The sequence below is a fragment of the Pseudophryne corroboree genome, chromosome 1 (assembly GCF_028390025.1).
Source record: "Pseudophryne corroboree isolate aPseCor3 chromosome 1, aPseCor3.hap2, whole genome shotgun sequence".
NCBI lineage: Eukaryota > Metazoa > Chordata > Amphibia > Anura > Myobatrachidae > Pseudophryne > Pseudophryne corroboree.
This window is the reverse complement of record NC_086444.1, coordinates 515517292-515539042: the sequence shown is the minus strand read 5'-3', so window position 1 is coordinate 515539042 and position 21751 is coordinate 515517292. Positions and strand designations below refer to the sequence as shown.

The 21751-nt window shown below is 47.9% G+C and overlaps 1 protein-coding gene across 1 annotated transcript in view; it reads left to right on the top strand.

Moving 5' to 3' along the window:
* Nucleotides 1–21751, top strand: part of LOC134896596 (zinc-regulated GTPase metalloprotein activator 1-like) — a 227316-nt gene that overhangs the window by 53681 nt on the left and 151884 nt on the right. The window contains exons 6-7 of the mRNA XM_063913930.1: nucleotides 2709–2768; nucleotides 16100–16137. Of these exons, the coding sequence (XP_063770000.1) occupies nucleotides 2709–2768; nucleotides 16100–16137 (98 nt within the window). The remainder of the gene's footprint in view (nucleotides 1–2708; nucleotides 2769–16099; nucleotides 16138–21751) is intronic.

Genomic DNA, 21751 nt, shown 5'->3' with positions numbered 1-21751 from the left:
CTGTTGGTGCAATTATAAAAATTGGAAGAAATACAAGATCACTGACAATCTCCCTCGACCTGGGGCTCCATGCAAGATCTCACCACGTGGTGTATCAGTGATCTTGAGAACGGTGAGGAATCAGCCCAGAACTACACGGGGGGACCTGGTCAATGACCTCAAGAGAGCTGGGACCACAGTCACAAAAGTCATCATTAGTAACACAATACATAGTCATGGATTAAAATCCTGCAGCGCCCGAAAGGTCCCCCTGCTTAAGCCAGCACATGTCCAGGCCCATCTAAAGTTTGCCAGTGACCATCTGCATGATCCAGAGGAGGATTGGGAGAATGTAATGTGGTCAGATCAGAGCAAAATCGAACTTTTTGGTATAAACTCCACTCGCCATGTTTGGAGGGAGAAGAATGATGAATGGCATCCCAAGAACACCATACCCACTGTGAAGAATGGGGGTGGAAACATCATGCTTTGGGGCTGCTTTTCTGCAAAGGGGACAGGACGACTGATCCATATTAAGGAGAGGATGAATGGGGCCATGTATCGTGAGTTTTTGGGCATAAACCTCCTTCCCTCAGTAAGAGCATTGAATATGGAACGTGGCTCGGTCTTCCAGCATGACAATGACCCCAAACACACCGCCCGGGCAACTAAGGAGTGGCTCCGTAAGAAGCATTTCAAGGTCCTGGAGTGGCCTGGCCAGTCTCCAGACCTCAACCCAATAGAAAATCTGTGGAGGGAGTTGAAAGTCCGTGTTGTCCGGCGACAGTCCCAAAACATGACAGATCTAGAGAAGATCTGCATGGAAGAGTGGGCAAAAATACCTGCTACAGTGTGTGCAAACCTGGTCAAGAATTACAGGAAACGTTTGACCTCTGTAATTGACAACCAAGGTTAGATTACAAAGTATTGAGTTAAACTTTTTGATTGTCCAAATATTTATTTTCCGCAAGAATATACAAATAAATTGTTTAAAAATCATACAATGTGATTTCCTAGTTTTTTTTTTCTTTCAGATTCTGTCTCTCACAGTTGAAGTGTACCTATGATGGAAATTACAGACCTCTCTCATCTTTTTAAGTGGGTCAGCTTGCACAATCGGCTGTCCAAATACTTTTTTGCCCCACTGTATACTGCACAAAGCATGGGGATAGTATAAAACCTTGTGGGACGCCACATGGCAATGGCACTGATGGTGATGAGTTTACTCCAGACGATACTCTCTGTGACCTGCCTGTGAGAAATGATTTGAACCAGCTTAGGACTGTGCCATCTATATATCTATCAAGTCAATTGCATTCGGCACTCACGTTCATAACATACAGGTCGCCCGGTGCCTTCTAAAACAGTTTGCAGGTTGTAAAAATGTCCACAGGTAAGCGGCACTCACAGGTCTTGTATAAATAAACGGGTCCATCCACCCGGATTTGCTACGTTTCGGTTTTTATTCCAAACCTTCGTAAGGCATATACGAAGGTTTGGAATAAAAACCGAAACGTAGCAAATCCGGGTGGTTGGACATGTTTATATATACAAGACCCGTGAGTGCCGCTTACCTGTGGATATATATATATATATATATATATATATATATATATATATATATATATATATATATATATCATGCAGAGGTGCGGCACTCAGGCTAGAATAAAAGACGCTAGGTCGGTGGAATGGTCGTCAACGTTTCAATATATTAAATATTGTCGTCAGGATAATCAAAGATACAGAGCAGACATACCTTTTATAGGTGAACACCACATGTGAATAGAGGCATCGGGGCCAGGACAGCTCCCCCTCCCCGCTGCCGCGCTGTTCAGGTGACGTCATCAATATGAATCGTACACCTTTCAGGTGAAAATTAACCCATCACCATACCACAATTAAACTGTTAAAAATAGCGGGCATTCACAAGAACAAGCTTTTAAACATAATAGTGTACTGACACAATGTTTAGAGATAGAAACAAAAAACTCTTGTTCCAATTTGCTGTAAATACAGACAAACGGATATTTTCCTCTCACTTCATGATTAAACATATAAGGAACAACAGTATGTAAATAACTCCGGTTAATCCATTATTGTGTAACGTCAAAATTAACCTTTAACCATACATCAACTTCACATTTAAGGTAAATAACACACAGGCCTAATTTACATTATAGAGATAATCTATATATAATTTTTAGATTACGAAGTACACAGACAGCAAAAACTATCTAACCCGATATAGCATGTATCCAGAAAAAATAGGTTATTGTTACAATAACCCGCATGCTCTGGTGATATTCGGCACTCACGTTCATAACATACAGGTCGCCCGGTGCCTTCTAAAACAGCTTGCAGGTTGTATAAATGTCCACAGGTAAGCGGCACTCACGGGTCTTGTATAAATAAACGGGTCCATCTACCCGGATTTGCTACGTTTCGGTTTTTATTCCAAACCTTCGTCAGGCATATACGAAGGTTTGGAATAAAAACCGAAACGTAGGAAATCCGGGTGGTTGGACATGTTTATATATACAAGACCCGTGAGTGCCGCTTACCTGTGGATACATATAATATATATATAAATATATATATATATATATATATATATATATATATATATATATAATCCATCCTAGTACATAACCTTAAAGTGTGATGAATAGAATGTCTTAAAATACTTTCATTATAATGGTTTTATTTTATGTTTTATATGCTGTCAGGAGCTGTGTCTTCCATGTTTTGGGTTGATGCTGAGCTGGGAAGTGACATATATCTGGATGGTAAGCAACAAATGGTGGAACTGTAGTTGGCAAAAGATAATATAACTGTATGCAGAAGTGTATTGGGGACTAAAAGCTGCTTTTGAAAAATTTCTGGAAGTGGCATCACATGGGTGGCACCAAATAAATTGTAGGTGGAGTGAACACCCTAACTGCTACCTAACCCTAACCCCACCCTATCCGGTGTGAGCGGGAGGCTGGGGCTTGAGGTGCTGCAGATGGTGGGCAAATTTGAAGCTGTGTGGGAAAAAAGACTGGCGAGTTGGAACTGGTGGGGGGAGTTGATTGAGGGTAGAGAGCAGCAGTGGGGAATTTACCTGGGGGATGAGGATGTCAAGGGTGCCGCGGATGGGGTGTTGGAGTTGTGAGGGTGGGTAAATCAGGAAAGTAGAACGGGTGGGTAAATCAGGAAAGTAGAACCTCTGGGGTGGGGGAGACGTGGATCAGGGAATGGTTTGGAACTGTGAGAGAAGTGAGCAGGAGACGAGAGCGTGTGGGGGAGGGGGTTGGGGTACCGCATATAGTGGGTGTTTGGTGCTGTGTGGGGGGAGAGGGCGGGAAAGAGGAACCAAGGATGGAGAGAATAGGAAAGAATAAGAAAGTGGGGGAGAATGTTAGGTAGGAGAGGGACGGTTCTTATCCTGGTTTAAGCAGGAGCTTACCACTCACCACTATCTATAGGGGCTGCTACAGAGGTTCTTTCATACAGTACATTCCTGTACTGCTGCGGCTTTGCTGCATATCTTCTGTCTGGGTTCCAGGAACTGGTGACAGGAGGAGCTCTGTATCATGAGAGAACAGCCTATTCTCATGGTTTCAAAAGCTCTTCCAAGCTGCGGACCTCTGACAGGCTGCCAGTGCCTGACAGAAAGAATGATGAGTGATATGCTATTGGCGGTGGGGCCGTATGCAGCCTTTGGCCCAACAACCCAGTCGGCCTCTCTGGAAACTTCCCGGTGACTGTAACAGCCAATCCTCCCTTGACTGTATGTTATATGTCCTGTTCCATAAATGGTAGTAGGTTACAGGTACACCACAATGTCAGGTCAGAGGTAAACTTCACTGTGATTGTGGCATAAAAAGTTTTTTGTATTATTTTTTGTTTTTATTTTTTCTTTATAGATAACACTACCATCCTGCACAGTTAGTACTTCAAGCAACATTATGTTCTTTACTTAAAAACACAACAGATTCTCTTTTACTTCCCATTATTTTTTATTATATCACTAATGTTTTTTCTCTGACGTCCTAGTGGATGCTGGGGACTCCGTAAGGACCATGGGGAATAGACGGGCTCCGCAGGAGACTGGGCACTCTAAAAGAAAGATTAGGTACTATCTGGTGTGCACTGGCTCCTCCCTCTATGCCCCTCCTCCAGACCTCAGTTAGAATCTGTGCCCGGCCAGAGCTGGGTGCTCCTAGTGGGCTCTCCTGAGCCTGCTAGTAAAGAAAGTAATGTTAGGTTTTTTATTTTCAGTGAGATCTGCTGGCAACAGACTCACTGCTACGTGGGACCGAGGGGAGAGAAGCAAACGTACCTGTTCACAGCTAGGTTGCGCTTCTTAGGCTACTGGACACCATTAGCTCCAGAGGGTTCGAACACAGGCAAAGGTCCTCGGTCGTCCGTTCCCGGAGCCGCGCCGCCGTCCCCCTCGCAGAGCCAGAAGATCAGAAGTTGGTGATGAAATCGGCGGCTGAAGACTCCTGTCTGCATTAAGGTAGCGCCATTGCTCCCACTGCACACCACACACTCCGGTCACTGTAGGATGCAGGGCGCTGGGGGGCGCCCTGGGCAGCAATTAGAATACCTTTGGCATAAAAAAGACACATAATACAGTCTGTGGCTGTATATGTGTAAAACCCCCGCCATTTTTTAGTCAGAAACAGCGGGACAGAAGCCCGCCGCTGAGGGGGCGGTCCCTTCTTCCTCAGCACACCAGCGCCATTTCTCTTTACAGCTCCGCTGGAAGGACGCTCCCCAGGCTCTCCCCTGCAGTCTCCTGGCACTAAGAGGGTAAAAAGAGAGGGGGGGCACATACATTTAGGCAAAAGGTGTATTGATACAGCAGCTATTGGGAAAAATTCACTTCTGGTAGTGTGTATCCCTGTGTATATAGCGCTGTGGTGTGTGCTGGCATACTCTTTCTCTGTCTCCCCATAGACCTTGTGGGGTCCTGTCCTCAGTCAGAGCATTCCCTGTGTGTGTGCTGTGTGTCGGTACGGCTGTGTCGACATGTTTGATGAGGAGGGTTACGTGGAGGCCGAGCAAGTGCAGATAAATGTGGTGTCGGTGCCGACACCTGATTGGATGGATATGTGGAAGGTCTTAAATGACAATGTAAACTCATTACATAAGAGATTTGATTATGTTGCTGCCGGGGGACAGCCGGGCTCTCAACCCGGGCCTGCCCAGGCGCCTCAGAGGCCGTCAGCGTCTCAAAAACGCCCACTATCTCAGTTGGTTGACACAGATGTCGACACGGAGTCCGACTCCAGCGTCGACGAGGATGAGGCACTATTGCAGCCCAAAATGACTAAGGCCATCCGATACATGATTATTGCAATGAAAAATGTATTACACATTTCAGAGGCTGACCCTGTCCCTGACAAGAGGGTAAATATGTTTGGGGAGAAAAAGCAGCCAGTGACTTTCCCCCCGTCACATGAATTAAAAGAGTTATGTGAAGAAGCGTGGTCTTCCCCTGATAAGAAAGTGGTGATTCCCAAGAGAATACTAATGGCGTACCCTTTCCCGCCAACGGATAGGTTACGCTGGGAATCCTCCCCTAGGGTTGACAAGGCCCTGACGCGCTTATCTAAAAGAGTGGCCCTGCCGTCTCAGGATACGGCCGCCCTAAAGGAACCTGCGGATAGGAAGCAGGAAGGTATCTTGAAGTCTGTGTATACACACTCTGGTACTCTACTGAGACCGGCTATTGCTTCAGCTTGGATGTGCAGTGCTGTTGCAGCATGGACAGATACTCTGTCAGAGGGGTTGGATACCCTGGACAGGGATACCGTATTGCTAACACTTAGCCATATTAAAGATGTCGTCTTATATATGCGGGATGCCCAGAGGGACATTTGCCTGCTGGGCTCTCGAATAAATGCAATGTCCATTTCTGCCAGGAGGGTCTTATGGACTCGGCAATGGACAGGGGATGCCGACTCTAAAAAACACATGGAGGTTTTGCCTTATAAGGGTGAGTAATTGTTTGGGGACGGTCTCTCGGGCCTCGTATCCACAGCGACAGCTGGAAAGTCGACTTTCTTGCCACAGGTTTCCTCACAGCCTAAGAAAGCAACGTATTACCAAATGCAGTCCTTTCGTTCTCAAAAAAGCGAGGGAGTCAGAGGTGCATCCTTTCTTGCCAGAGGCAGGGGTAGAGGAAAGAAGCTGCACCATGCAGCCAGTTCTCAGGAACAAAAGTCCTCCCCTGCTTCCACTAAGTCCACCGCATGACGCTGGGGCTCCACAGGCGGAGCCAGGAGCGGTGGGGGCGCGTCTCCGAAATTTCTGCAACCAGTGGGTTCGCTCACAAGTGGATCCTTGGGCTATACAAATTGTATCTCAGGGATACAAGCTGAAATTCGAAGTGACGCCCCCTCACCATTACCTAAAATCCGCCTTGCCAGCTTCTCCCACGGGAAGGGAGATAGTCCTGACGGCTATTCACAAGCTGTACCTCCAGCAAGTGATAATAATGGTACCCCCCCTTCAGCGGGGAAGGGGTTACTATTCCACACTGTTTGTGGTACCGAAACCGGACGGTTCGGTAAGACCCATTCTAAATTTAAAATCCTTGAACATTTACATGAAAAAGTTCAAGTTCAAAATGGAATCGCTCAGAGCGGTCATTGCCAGCCTGGTAGAAGGGAGATTTTATGGTATCTCTGGACATCAAGGATGCGTACTTGCATGTCCCCATTTATCCACCTCACCAGGAGTACCTCAGGTTTGTGCTACAGGACTGTCATTACCAATTCCAGACGTTGTCGTTGGGTCTATCCACGGCACCGAGAGTCTTTACCAAGGTAATGGCGGAGATGATGGTACTTCTCCGGAAGCAAGGAGTTACAGTTATCCCGTACTTGGACGATCTCCTCATAAAGGCGAGGTCCAGAGCGCAGTTGTTGGTCAGCGTAGCGCACTCTCAGGAAGTGTTGCTACGGCACGGCTGGATTCTGAATATTCCAAAGTCGCAGCTGATTCCTACGACGCGTCTGCCCTTCCTGGGCATGATTCTGGGCACAGAACAGAAGAAGGTATTTCTCCCGGAGGAGAAGGCTCAGGAGTTAGTGACCATGGTCAGGGATCTCCTGAAACCAAAGCAGGTGTCGGTGCATCACTGCACGCGAGTCCTGGGAAAGATGGTAGCGTCATACGAAGCCATTCCTTTCGGCAGGTTCCATGCCAGGATCTTTCAGTGGGATCTGTTGGACAAGTGGTCCGGATCGCATCTTCAAATGCATCGGCTGATCGCCCTGTCCCCGAGGGCCAGGGTGTCTCTTCTATGGTGGCTGCAGAGTGCTCATCTTCTCGAGGGCCGCAGGTTCGGCGTACAGGACTGGGTCCTGGTGACCATGGATGCAAGCCTCCGCGGATGGGGGGCAGTCACTCAGGGAAGAAACTTCCAGGGGCTGTGGTCAAGTCAGGAGACTCGTCTCCACATAAACATACTGGAATTAAGGGCCATATACAACGCCCTGAGTCAAGCGGAGCCCCTGCTTCGAGACCAACCAGTGCTGATTCAGTCAGACATCACGGCAGTCGCCCATGTAAACCGACAGGGCGGCACAAGAAGCAGGGTGGCGATGGCGGAAGCCACAAGGATTCTTCGTTGGGCGGAGAATCACGTACAAGCACTGTCAGCAGTGTTCATTCCGGGAGTGGACAACTGGGAAGCAGACTTCCTCAGCAGGCACGACCTCCACCCGGGAGAGTGGGGACTTCATCAAGAAGTCTTCGAGCAGATTGCAAATCGGTGGGAATGGCCACAGGTGGACATAATGGCGTCCCGCCTTAACAAAAAGCTAAAAAAATATTGCGCCAGGTCAAGGGACCCTCAGGCGATAGCTGTGGATGCACTGGTAACTCCGTGGGTGTTCCAGTCGGTATATGTGTTTCCTCCTCTTCCTCTCATACACAAGGTACTGAGAATAGTAAGAAAAAGAGGAGTGAGAACGATACTCATTGTTCCGGATTGGCCAAGAAGGACTTGGTACCCAGAACTTCAAGAGATGGTCACAGAGGACCCATGGCCTCTGCCTCTCAGACAGGACCTGTTGCAACAGGGGCCCTGTCTGTTCCAAGACTTACCGCGGCTGCGTTTGACGGCATGGCGGTTGAACGCCGGATCCTAGCGGAAGTATACCGGATGAAGTAATTCCTACGCTGATAAGAGCTAGGAAGGATGTGACAGCAAAGCATTATCACCGCATATGGCGGAAATATGTTGCTTGGTGTGAGGCCAGGAAGGCCCCTACAGAGGACTTCCAGTTGGGTCGTTTTCTGCATTTCCTACAGTCATGTGTGACTATGGGCCTCAAATTAGGGTCCATAAAGGTTCAGATCTCGGCCCTATCCGTTTTCTTTCAAAAAGAGCTGGCTTCACTGCCTGAGGTTCAGACGTTTGTAAAGGGAGTGCTGCATATTCAGCCTCCTTTTGTGCCACCAGTGGCACCTTGGGATCTTAACGTTGTGTTGGATTTCCTGAAATCCCACTGGTTTGAGCCACTTAAGACCGTGGAGCTAAAATATCTCACGTGGAAAGTGGTCATGCTATTGGCCTTAGCTTCGGCTAGGCGTGTGTCAGAATTGGCGGCTTTGTCATGTAAAAGCCCCTATCTGATCTTCCATATGGACAGGGCAGAATTGAGGACTCGTCCCCAATTTCTCCCTAAGGTGGTATCATCGTTTCATTTGAACCAACCTATTGTGGTGCCTGCGGCTACTAGGGACTTGGAGGATTCCAAGTTGCTGGACGTAGTCCGGGCTTTGAAAATTTCCAGAACGGCGGGAGTCAGAAAGTCTGACTCGCTGTTTATTCTGTATGCAGCCAACAAGGTTGGCGCTCCTGCTTCGAAGCAGACTGTTGCTCGCTGGATCTGTAGCACAATTCAGCTGGCTCACTCTGCGGCTGGATTGCCGCATCCAAAATCAGTAAAAGCCCATTCCACAAGGAAGGTGGGCTCTTCTTGGGCGGCTGCCCGAGGGGTCTCGGCTTTACAGCTTTGCCGAGCTGCTACTTGGTCGGGTTCAAACACATTTGCTAAGTTCTACAAGTTTGATACCCTGGCTGAGGAGGACCTTGAGTTTGCTCATTCGGTGCTGCAGAGTCGTCCGCACTCTCCCGCCCGTTTGGGAGCTTTGGTATAATCCCCATGGTCCTTACGGAGTCCCCAGCATCCACTACGACGTCAGAGAAAATAAGAATTTACTCACCGGTAATTCTATTTCTCGTAGTCCGTAGTGGATGCTGGGCGCCCGTCCCAAGTGAGGACTTCTTCTGCAATACGTGTATATAGTTATTGCTTACTAAAGGGTTATTGTTATGAGCCATCCGTTGATTGAGGCTCAGTTGTTGTTCATACTGTTAACTGGGTATGGTTATCACAAGTTATACGGTGTGATTGGTGTGGCTGGTATGAGTCTTACCCTGGATTCCAAATCCTTTCCTTGTAGTGTCAGCTCTTCCGGGCACAGTTTCCCTAACTGAGGTCTGGAGGAGGGGCATAGAGGGAGGAGCCAGTACACAACAGATAGTACCTAATCTTTCTTTTAGAGTGCCCAGTCTCCTGCGGAGCCCGTCTATTCCCCATGGTCCTTACGGAGTCCCTAGCATCCACTACGGACTACGAGAAATAGAATTACCGGTGAGTAAATTCTTATTTTTTTTAACGGTTGAGTTCAGGTGACCGGCGGTCTCACAATACTGATGCCGTGATCCTGGGTTTTAGATGGCCAGGGTAGGGGGAAGAGGGGGGGGGGGGGTAGAACTGAAGCCCCTTGTGGGATTGGTGGCTCGCTGCCCTCACCACAGGTTCTATTTCCACTCTATGGGTGTCCAACGAGAGGGAATAGTCCCTGTTGCCGACTGGCGGACTGTTCAATGTTCGGGATCCCGGCGTCTGTATAGTGACCGGCGGTCTCCCAACCACCGGCCACATAACCGCATCCCGTTTTTTAATATATGTTTGTACAAAATGCAGGAAAATGAGAGAACCTCAAGATGCAAATCATAAAGTGTACAACCAGGGATGAAGATGAGGTTTATGGCACACGGGACAAAGACTAATCTCATCCACTATGTCTCGCCAGCCTTATCCCCCTTCCCATGTCTCGTAGACTCATGTCCCCCATGTCTTTCTGCCTCATTCCCTCCTACCCCCCCTCTCCCCCCCGTGTCTCTCAACCTCACCCCTCCGCCTTGGGTGTTTCCTGCAAACCTCCCTATGTCTCCCCAGCATATTCCCCTATGTCTCCCTCTTCTGAAGAGAAGCGTGTTTTTTTAGTACATCAATAAGCTAATACTGTGTGTGCTATGATCTGCCTGTTCATTACTGTATATTTCTCTGACGTCCTAGTGGATGCTGGGGACTCCGTAAGGACCATGGGGAATAGCGGCTCCGCAGGAGACTGGGCACAAAAGTAAAGCTTTAGAACTACCTGGTGTGCACTGGCTCCTCCCCCTATGACCCTCCTCCAAGCCTCAGATTTTTGTGCCCGAACGAGAAGGGTGCACACTAGGTGGCTCTCCTGAGCTGCTTAGTGAAAAGCGAACTCACCTGCGTGCAGAGTGGATTGGGCTTCTTAGGCTACTGGACATTAGCTCCAGAGGGACCGATCACAGGCCCAGCCATGGATAGGTCCCAGAGCCGCGCCGCCGGCCCCCTTACAGAGCCAGAAGACAGAAGAGGTCCGGAAAATCGGCGGCAGAAGACGTCCTGTCTTCAACAAGGTAGCGCACAGCACTGCAGCTGTGCGCCATTGCTCTCAGCACACTTCACACTCCGGTCACTGAGGGTGCAGGGCGCTGGGGGGGGCGCCCTGAGACGCAATAAAAACACCTTGGATGGCAAAAAATGCATCACATATAGCTCCTGGGCTATATGGATGAATTTAACCCCTGCCAGAATACACAGAAAAACGGGAGATAAGGCCGCAGAGAAGGGGGCGGAGCCTATCTCCTCAGCACACTGGCGCCATTTTCCCTCACAGCTCCGTTGGAGGGAAGCTCCCTGGCTCTCCCCTGCAGTCACTACACTACAGAAAGGGTTAAAAAAGAGAGGGGGGCACTAATTACGCGCAGTATTAAAAATACAGCAGCTATAAGGGGAAAAACACTTATATAAGGTTATCCCTGTATATATATAGCGCTCTGGTGTGTGCTGGCAAACTCTCCCTCTGTCTCCCCAAAGGGCTAGTGGGGTCCTGTCCTCTATCAGAGCATTCCCTGTGTGTGTGCTGTGTGTCGGTACGTTTGTGTCGACATGTATGAGGAGAAAAATGATGTGGAGACGGAGCAGATTGCCTGTAATAGTGATGTCACCCCCTAGGGGGTCGACACCTGAGTGGATGAACTGTTGGAAGGAATTACGTGACAGTGTCAGCTCTGTATAAAAGACAGTGGTTGACATGAGACAGCCGGCTACTCAGCTTGTGCCTGTCCAGACGTCTCATAGGCCGTCAGGGGCTCTAAAGCGCCCGTTACCTCAGATGGCAGATATAGACGCCGACACGGATACTGACTCCAGTGTCGACGGTGAAGAGACAAATGTGACTTCCAGTAGGGCCACACGTTACATGTTTGAGGCAATGAAAAATGTTTTACACATTTCTGATAATACGAGTACCACCAAAAAGGGGTATTATGTTCGGTGAGGAAAAACTACCTGTAGTTTTCCTGAATCTGAGAAATTAAATGAGATGTGTGATGATGCGTGGGTTTCCCCCGATAACAACTGATAATTTCTAAAATGTTATTGGCATTATATCCTTTCCCGCCAGAGGTTAGGGTTCGTTGGGAAACACCCCCTAGGGTGGATAAACCGCTCACACGCTTGTAAGAACAAGGGCTCTACCCTCTCCTGAGATGGCCGCCCTTAAGGATCCTGCTGATAGAAAGCAGGAGGGTATCCTAAAATGTATTTACACACATACTGGTGTTATACTGCGACCAGCAATCGCCTCAGCCTGGATGTGCAGTGCTGGGTTGGCGTGGTCGGATTCCCTGACTGAAAATATTGATACCCTAGATAGGGACAGTATATTATTGCCTATAGAGCATTTAAAAGATGCATTTCTATATATGCGTGATGCACAGCGGAATATTTGCCGACTGGCATCAAGTCTAAGTGCGTTGTCCATTTCTGCCAGTAGAGGGTTATGGACACGACAGTGGTCAGGTGATGCGGATTCCAAACGGCATTTGGAAGTATTGCCTTATTAAGGGGAGGAGTTATTTGGGGTCGGTCTTTCAGACCTGGTGGCCACGGCAACAGCTGGGAAATCCACGTTTGTACCCCAGGTCGCCTCTCAACATAAGAAGACGCCGTATTATCAGGCGCAGTCTTTTCGTGGGCAAGCGGGCAAAAGGTTCCTCATTTCTGCCCCGTGACAGAGGGAGAGGAAAAAGGCTGCAGAAATCAGCCAGTTCCCAGGAACAGAAGCCCTCTCCCGCCTCTGCCAAGCCCTCAGTATGACGCTGGGGCTTTACAAGCAGAATCAGGCACGGTGGGGGCCCGTCTCAATGAATTTCAGCGCGCAGTGGGCTCACTCGCAAGTAGACCCCTGGATCCTTCAGGTGATATCTCAGGGGTACAAATTGGAATTTGAGACGTCTCCCCCTCGCCGTTTCCTAAAGTCGGCTTTACCGATGTCTCCTTCTGACAGGGAGGCAGTTTTGGAAGCCATTCACAAGCTGTATTCTCAGCAGGTGATAATCAAGGTACCCCTCCTGCAACAGGGAACGGGGTATTATTCCACACTGTTGTGGTACCGAAGCCGGACGGCTCGGTGAGACCGATTCTAAATCTAAAATCTTGAACACTTACATACGGAGGTTCAAATTCAAGATTGAGTCACTCAGAGCAGTGATTGCGAACCTGGAAGAAGGGGACTACATGATGTCTCGGGACATCAAGGATGCTTACCTTCATGTCCCAATTTACCCTTCTCACCAAGGGTACCTCAGGTTTATGGTACAGAACTGTCGCTATCAGTTTCAGACGCTGCCGTATGGATGGTCCACGGCACCCCGGGTCTTTTACCAAGGTAATGGCCGAAATGATGATACTCCTTCGAAGGAAGGGAATTTTAGTTATCCCTTACTTGGACGATTCCCTGATAAGGGTAAGATCCAGGGAACAGTTGGAGGTCGGTGTAGCACTATCTCAGGTAGTGTTGCGGCAGCACGATTGGATTCTCAATATTCCAAAATCGCAGCTGATTCCGACGACTCGTCGTCTGTTCCTAGGGATGATCCTGGACACAGTCCAGAAAAAGGTGTTTCTCCCGGAGGAGAAAGTCAGGGAGTTATCCGAGCTAGTCGGGAACCTCCTATAACCGAGCCAAGTCTCAGTACATCAATGAAAGGGTTCTGGGAAAAATGGTGGCTTCCTACGAAGCAATCCCATTCGGCAGATTCCACGCAAGAACTTTCCAGTGGGACCTGCTGGACAAATGGTCCGGGTCGCATCTTCAGATGCATCAGCGGATAACCCTGTCACCAAGCACAAGGGTGTCTCTCCTGTGGTGGTTGCAGAGTGCTCATCTTCTAGAGGGCCGCAGATTCGACATTCAGGACTGGGTCCTGGTGACCACGGATGCCAGCCTGCGAGGCTGGGGAGCAGTCACACAGGGAAGGAATTTCCAGAGCTTATGGTCAAGCCTGGAGACATCACTTCACATAAATATCCTGAAGCTAAGGGCCATTTACAATGCTCTAAGCTCAGCAAGACCTCTGCTTCAAGGTCACCCGGAGTTGATCCATTCGGACAACATCACGGCAGTCACCCACGTAAACAGACAGGGTGACACAAGAAGCAGGAGGGCAATGGCAGAAGCTGCAAGGATTCTTCGCTGGGCGGAAAATCATGTGATAGCACTGTCAGCAAGTGGGGACTTCACCCAGAAGTCTTCCACATGTTTATAAAACTCGACAAGTATTGCGCCGGGTCAAGGGACCCTCCGGCAATAGCTGTAGACGCTCTGGTAACACAGTGGGTGTACCAGTCAGTGTATGTGTTCCCTCCTCTGCCTCTCATACCCAAGGTACTGAGAATTATAAGATGGAGAGGAGTAAGCACTATATTCGGGCTCCGGATTGGCCAAGAAGGACTTGGTAACCGGAACTTCAAGAGATGCTCACGGAGGATCCGTGGCCTCTACCTCTAAGAAGGGACCTGCTCCAGCAAGGACCTTGTCTGTTCCAAGACTTACCGCGACTGCGTTTGACGGCATGGCGGTTGAACGCCGGATCCTGAAGGAGAAAGGCATTCCGGATGAAGTCATTCCTATCCTGATCAAAGCCAGGAAAGATATAACCGCAAAACATTATCACCGCATTTGGCGAAAATATGTTGCGTGGTGCGAGGCCAGTAAGGCCCCGACGGAGGAATTTTCAACTAGGTCGATTCCTACATTTCCTGCAAACAGGAGTGTCTATGGGCCTGAAATGGGGGTCCATTAAGGTTCAAATTTCGGCCCTGTCAATTTTCTTCCAAAAAGAACTAGCTTCAGTCCCTGAAGTTCAGACGTTTGTGAAAGGGGTACTGTATATACAGCCTCCTTTTGTGCCTCCAGTGGCACCTTGGGATCTAAATGTAGTTTTTGGGTTCCAAAAGTCACATTGGTTTGAACCACTTAAATATGTGGAGTTAAAATATCTCACATGGAAAGTGATCATGCTGTTGGCCCTGGCCTGGGCCAGGTGCGTGTCAGAATTGGCGGCTTTATCCTGTAAAAGCCCTCATCTGATTTTCCATTCGGACAGGGCGGAATTGAGGACTTGTCCTCAGTTTCTCCCTAAGGTGGTTTTCAGCGTTTCACCTGAATCAACCTATTGTGGTGCCTGCGGCTACTAGGGACTTGGAGGACTCCAAGTTGCTAGACGTTGTCAGGGCCCTGGAAATATAGGTTTCCAGGACGGCTGGAGTCAGAAAATCTGACTCGTTGTTTATTCTGTATGCACCCAACAAGCTGGGTGCTCCTGCTTCTAAGCAGACTATTGCTCGTTGGATTTGTAGTACAATTCAGCTTGCACATTCTGTGGCAGGCCTGCCACAGACAAAATCTGTAAAAGCCCATTCCACAAGGAAGGTGGGCTCATCTTGGGCGGCTGCCCGAGGGGTCTCGGCTTTACAACTTTGCCGAGCAGCTACTTGGTCAGGAGCAAATACGTTTGTAAAATTCTACAAATTTGATACCCTGGCTGAGGAGGACCTGGAGTTCTCTCATTTGGTGCTACAGAGTCATCCGCACTCTCCCGCCCGTTTGGGAGCTTTGGTATAATCCCCATGGTCCTTACGGAGTCCCCAGCATCCACTAGGACGTCAGAGAAAATAAGAATTTACTTACCGATAATTCTATTTCTCGTAGTCCGTAGTGGATGCTGGGCGCCCATCCCAAGTACGGATTGTCTGCAATACTGGTACATAGTTATTGTTACCAAAAAAAATCGGGTTATTGCTGTAGTGAGCCATCTTTTCTAGAGGCTCCTCTGTTATCATGCTGTTAACTGGGTTTAGATCACAAGTTATATGGCGTGATTGGTGTGGCTGGTATGAGTCTTACCCGGGATTCAAAATCCTTCCTTATTGTGTACGCTCGTCCGGGCACAGTATCCTAACTGAGGCTTGGAGGAGGGTCATAGGGGGAGGAACCAGTGCACACCAGGTAGTTCTAAAGCTTTACTTTTGTGCCCAGTCTCCTGCGGAGCCGCTATTCCCCATGGTCCTTACGGAGTCCCCAGCATCCACTACGGACTACGAGAAATAGAATTATCGGTAAGTAAATTCTTATTTTTTGCATATGCATGCCATTGCCTACAGGATTGTTATGTGTTATACTGAGCTCACATGATCCAACATCAGAGTATCTGTCTTATGAACCTCAAGTAACACTGGAATCTAGACGTTGACCTTTACATTAAAAACAATGAATATCTAGGTTTTATTTGTGCTATTTAGTGCACACTCTACTTTAATGGAGCCTAAGCTATTTTAAATACAGTATATGCTTTTTCTTTTTTTTTTAATTAATTATCTGTATATAGTATTTGTGATTTTAAACTACTACACTGCTTTACAACTATTTATACTTTCCCCAGGCATCGTATCATTGGTTGATGCCAAATATGCATTGCAAGTAAGTACCTAATTCTAAGTTTTGCATTACGCAATAATGGAATTACATGCACAATTATGCCGGAAAAAACAATCAATGTAATAGCGATAATGCTTTTCATCTAATGAAAAGATTTTTTCTTTATCGAAACAAAATAATCAGAATACACATAAATCACACAGACAGTACAGTTACATAAGAAGTACAATGTGTGGCATGGGCACCAGGGCAGCAGACACAAAAAACAATCGTATTTCTTTTTCTTTATTGGTTGGTCATTCCAATATAAATCATTGGCACAGATTTTTATGTGGCCTCAACCTCTCTGAAAACCACATAACTTTATATGAAGAATGTGCATATAGAAGGTAGCCATTTTAAATTATGTAAATGTGAATGCTTTTGAATGAGGTTTACCATCAATCGTAGAAAAGGCAAGCGCCTAAATATATAACTGCTAAATGTTGAACAGTGTTGAACAAATATATAAAATGTTTGGTCTGTGTTGCTTCCCAGTTGGTGCATTTGTGTCAGTAAACCCATGTGTAAGTCTAAACTGCGGCATCTAATATTCTGTTTATATTCTGACAAAGCAAAAAGAGATATTCAGAGTCAGTATATATAAAACGTGTCTTGTATTCTGTGTAGTATGAATACCTCAGCACCATCTGTCAAAGAACCGTTCACTTACCCTCCGGATTTCTAATGTTACTTATTGTTCTAACTGTTTTGGTGGGTTTAGGTTTAAACTGTAACTTTTATTTATTATATTTAATAAATTCTCTTATGTCCATCCTCCCTTTCTGTTCCTTTTTGCTTTTACCCCATTTTATGCACACTGGTGCATTTCTTGACATTCCGGACTACAATAAGTCATATGGCTGTTTGGTAAATAATGCCAAAAAGTAAAAACAATATAAGTAACAAATAAGTCTTAAAAGAGGAACATCTTTGTCATGCCCTCAAAACCTTTCAGATTCTGTAACCATCCATCAGCACTAAATTGGAATTCTGTCATCATAATAGAACTCCTGAGAGCTCGGCTGTTACGGAGAGGAGTAACTTTTCACTTTCCTGCAGTACATTCGCTAGCTTGTTCAATTTCCTTGCCTGCAAGCCTTGACCTCAATAGCTGGATATCGCTGGCTTCCTTTCAAGCCAGTACACGCAGTGACAGTAGAACAATAGGGAGCAATTTAAAGAGTGTCATGCCTGGCAGACCTGGATCACCACAGGCCACTCCAAGAGACGTTGCTGTGTCGCCACACTGCTAAATTGAAACTGAAGTGGTAATTGATATCATGGGCGATCACTCTAATGGGTCTGTCACCCAGGGATCTCAAATATTTATTTTTTCATCATGGACAAATGATTGGATGATATGACATGACAGGTGTCTGCTCGCTGGGCCTGGCATGTCCACTCTCAGCATTGTTTGTTTCTTCCGTGGGTAAAAGCCATATAATAGTTTATTGCAGGAATGGATTTAGGTATAGAACGGCTTAGAAGAGGAATAGGGAAAGTGTCCCCTACAAAGAGGATAAGAATGTTCATTTGACAGCATGTGTGTAAGCACAGTCACACACTATACACTTGCAACTACTACATACACACACTGTGCTAAGATTACACTCACATGTTCACTAGTTCAAACATTCTGTCACACTAACGCTCTATCCTTCCCTTTCTCTACCACGTCTGCTGATTTATACACATGCACAACTTTCTCATCGGCCATTCACTTGTGTTGCATCATTTGTTCTTGTTCGCTGTGATATAAATGTTGCACTGCTGGTGTAGCAGATTAAAAATGTAGAGAGATTAAGGCAGGGTACACATCGGAACAATGTGTATTGCAGCCGACCCGATGCCTGACTGAAGGATTTATCTGCTGAACACACTGCCCGAACCGGTGTACAACTGTGCAAAAAACCCTTCCATCCTGCATTCCCCTGCATGCTGTTGTCAGCGGGATTGGCCCAACTGACGTGCTGCAGATCAGATGGGACAACCGCGCTGACAACGCACCTAAATGAGCGATTGAGGGTACACACTATGCAATCTGGGCGATATGATGCAGTTTGCCTCAAAACTCTATTTCTCTAACGTCCTAGTGGATGCTGGGGACTCCGTAAGGACCATGGGGATAGACGGGCTCCGCAGGAGACAGGGCACTTTAAGAAAGAATTTGGATACTGGTGTGCTCTGGCTCCTCCCTCTATGTCCCTCCTCCAGACCTCAGTTTGAATCTGTGCCCGGACGAGCTGGGTGCTACTTAGTGAGCTCTCCTGAGCTTGCTAGAAAGAAAGTATTTTGTTAGGTTTTTTTATTTTCCGAGAGATCTGCTGGCAACAGACTCTCTGCTACGTGGGACAGAGGGGAGAGAAGCAGCCCTACTCACCGAAGATAGGTCCTGCTTCTTAGGCTTCTGGACACCATTAGCTCCAGAGGGATCGTACACAGGATCGCACCCTTGGTCGTCCGATCCTGGAGCCGCGCCGCCGTCCCCCTCGCAGAGTCAGAAGTCAGAAGCCGGTGTCTGAAGCAAGAAGACGTCAAAATCGGCGGCAGAAGACTCCAGTCTTCATATGAGGTAGCGCACAGCACTGCAGCTGTGCGCCATTGCTCCCACACTAACCCACACACTCCGGTCACTGTAGGGTGCAGGGCGCAGGGGGGGACGCCCTGGGCAGCAATTAAGAACCTCTTGGCAAAAAAGCAGCATATATACAGTTGGGCACTGTATATATGCATGGGCCCCCGCCATATTTTTACACATAAACGCGGGACAGAAGCCCACCGCTGAGGGGGCGGGGCTTCTTCCTCAGCACTCACCAGCGCCATTTTCTCTCCACAGCTCCGCTGAGAGGAAGCTCCCCAGGCACTCCCCTGCAGAATCACGGTAGAAGAGAGTAAAAAGAGAGGGGGGGCACATAAATTTGGCGCAAAAACAATATATACAGCAGCTACTGGGTTAACACTAAGTTACTGTGTGACTCCTGGGACATATAGCGCTGGGGTGTGTGCTGGCATACTCTCTCTCTGTCTCTCCAAAGGGCCTTGTGGGGGAACTGTCTTCAAAAAGAGCATCCCCTGTGTGTGTGGTGTGTCGGTACGCTTTTGTCGGCATGTTTGACGAGGAAGGCTATGTGGAAGCAGAGCGGGAGCAAATGAATGTGGGGTCGCCGCCGACACCCGATTGGATGGATATGTGGAAGGTTTTAAATGATAATGTTACTTCCTTGCATAAAAGGTTGGATAAAGCAGAAGCCTTGGGACAGCCGGGGTCTCAACCCATGCCTGATCCTATGTCGCAGAGGCCGTCAGGGTCTCAGAAGCGCCCACTATCCCAAAATGTTGACAAAGATGTCGACACGGATTCTGATTCCAGTGTCGATGGCGATGGTGCAAAGTTACAGCCTAAAATGGCTAAAGCCATCCGTTACATGATTATAGCAATGAAGGATGTGTTGCACATCACAGAGGAAACCCCAGTCCCTGACAAGAGGGTTTATATGTATGGGGAAAAAAGGCAAGAGGTGACCTTTCCCCCTTCACATGAGTTAAATGAGTTAAGTGAAAAGGCTTGGGAATCTCCAGATAGAAAACTGCAGATTTCCAACGGATGCTTATGGCGTATCCTTTCCCGCCAACGGACAGGTTACGCTGGGAATCCTCCCCTAGGGTAGACAAAGCTTTAACACGCTTATCCAAGAGGGTAGCCCTGCCGTCACAGGATACGGCCACCCTAAAAGATGCTGCGGATAGAAAGCAGGAGGGTATCCTGAAGTCCATTTATACACATTCAGGTACCCTACTAAGACCGGCGATTGCGTCGGCCTGGATGTGTAGTGCGGAAGCAGCATGGACAGATACCTTATCTGAGGAACTTGATACCTTGGACAAGGATACTATAGTACTGACCCTGGGGCATATAAAAGACGCTGTCCTATATATGAGAGATGCCCAAAGAGACATTAGCCTACTGGGCTCTAGAATAAATGCAATGTCGATTTCTGCCAGAAGGGTCCTGTGGACTCTGCAATGGACAGGCGATGCCGACTCAAAAAGGCACATGGAGGTTTTGCCTTACAAGGGTGAGGAATTGTTTGGGGACGGTCTCTCAGACCTGATCTCCACAGCTACGGCTGGAAAGTCAAATTTTTTGCCATATATTCCCTCACAACCTAAGAAAGCACCGTATTACCAAATGCAGTCCTTTCGATCACAAAGAGGCAAGAAAGTACGAGGTGCGTTTTTTCTTGCCAGAGGCAGGGGTAGAGGAAAGAAACTGCACAATACAGCTAGTTCCCAGGAACAGAAGTCCTCCCCGGCTTCCACTAAATCCACCGCATGACGCTGGGGGCTCCACAGGCGGAGCTAGGCCCGGTGGGGGCGCATCTCCGAATTTTCAGCCACATGTGGGTTCACTCCCAGGTGGATCCCTGGGCTATAGAGATTGTGTCTCAGGGATACAAGCTGGAATTCGAAGAGATGCCCCCTCACCGTTACCTCAAATCGGCCCTGCCAGCTTCCCCCTTAGAGAGGGAAATAGTGTTAGCAGCAATTCACAAATTGTATCTTCAGCAGGTGGTGGTAAAGGTTCCCCTCCTTCAACAGGGAAGGGGTTACTATTCAACCATGTTTGTGGTACCGAAACCGGACGGTTCGGTCAGACCCATATTGAATTTAAAATCCCTGAACATATACCTGAAAAGGTTCAAGTTCAAGATGGAATCGCTCAGAGCGGTCATCGCAAGCCTGGAAGGGGGGGATTTTATGGTGTCTCTGGACATAAAGGATGCTTACCTTCATGTCCCCATTTATCCACCTCATCAGGCGTACCTCAGATTTGTGGTACAGAATTGTCATTACCATTTCCAGACGTTGCCGTTTGGTCTCTCCACGGCACCGAGAATATTTACCAAGGTAATGGCGGAGATGATGGTGCTCCTGCGAAAGCAAGGGGTCACAATTATCCCATACTTGGACGATCTCCTCATAAAGGCGAGGTCAAGAGAGCAGTTGCTGATCAGCGTAGCACGCTCTCGGGAAGTGTTACAGCAGCACAGCTGGATTCTAAATATTCCAAAGTCGCAGTTGATTCCTACGACTCGTCTGCCATTCCTGGGCATGATTCTGGACACAGACCAGAAGAGGGTCTATCTCCCGATGGCGAAGGCTCAGGAGCTCATGACACTGGTCAGAGACCTATTAAAACCAAAACAGGTGTCGGTGCATCACTGCACGCGAGTCCTGGGAAAGATGGTGGCATCATACGAGGCCATTCCCTTCGGCAGGTTCCATGCGAGGACCTTTCAGTGGGATCTGTTGGGCAAGTGGTCCGGATCACATCTACTGATGCATCGGCTGATCACCCTGTCCCCCAGGGCCAGGGTGTCTCTCCTGTGGTGGCTGCAGAGTGCTCACCTTCTCGAGGGAGTTAAAATATCTCACGTGGAAGGTGGTCATGCTATTAGCCTTGGCTTCGGCTAGGCGTGTGTCAGAATTAGCGGCTTTGTCACATAAAAGCCCCTATCTGGTTTTCCATATGGACAGGGCAGAATTGCGGACCCGTCCACAATTTCTGCCAAAAGTGGTGTCATCTTTTCATATGAACCAACCTATTGTGGTG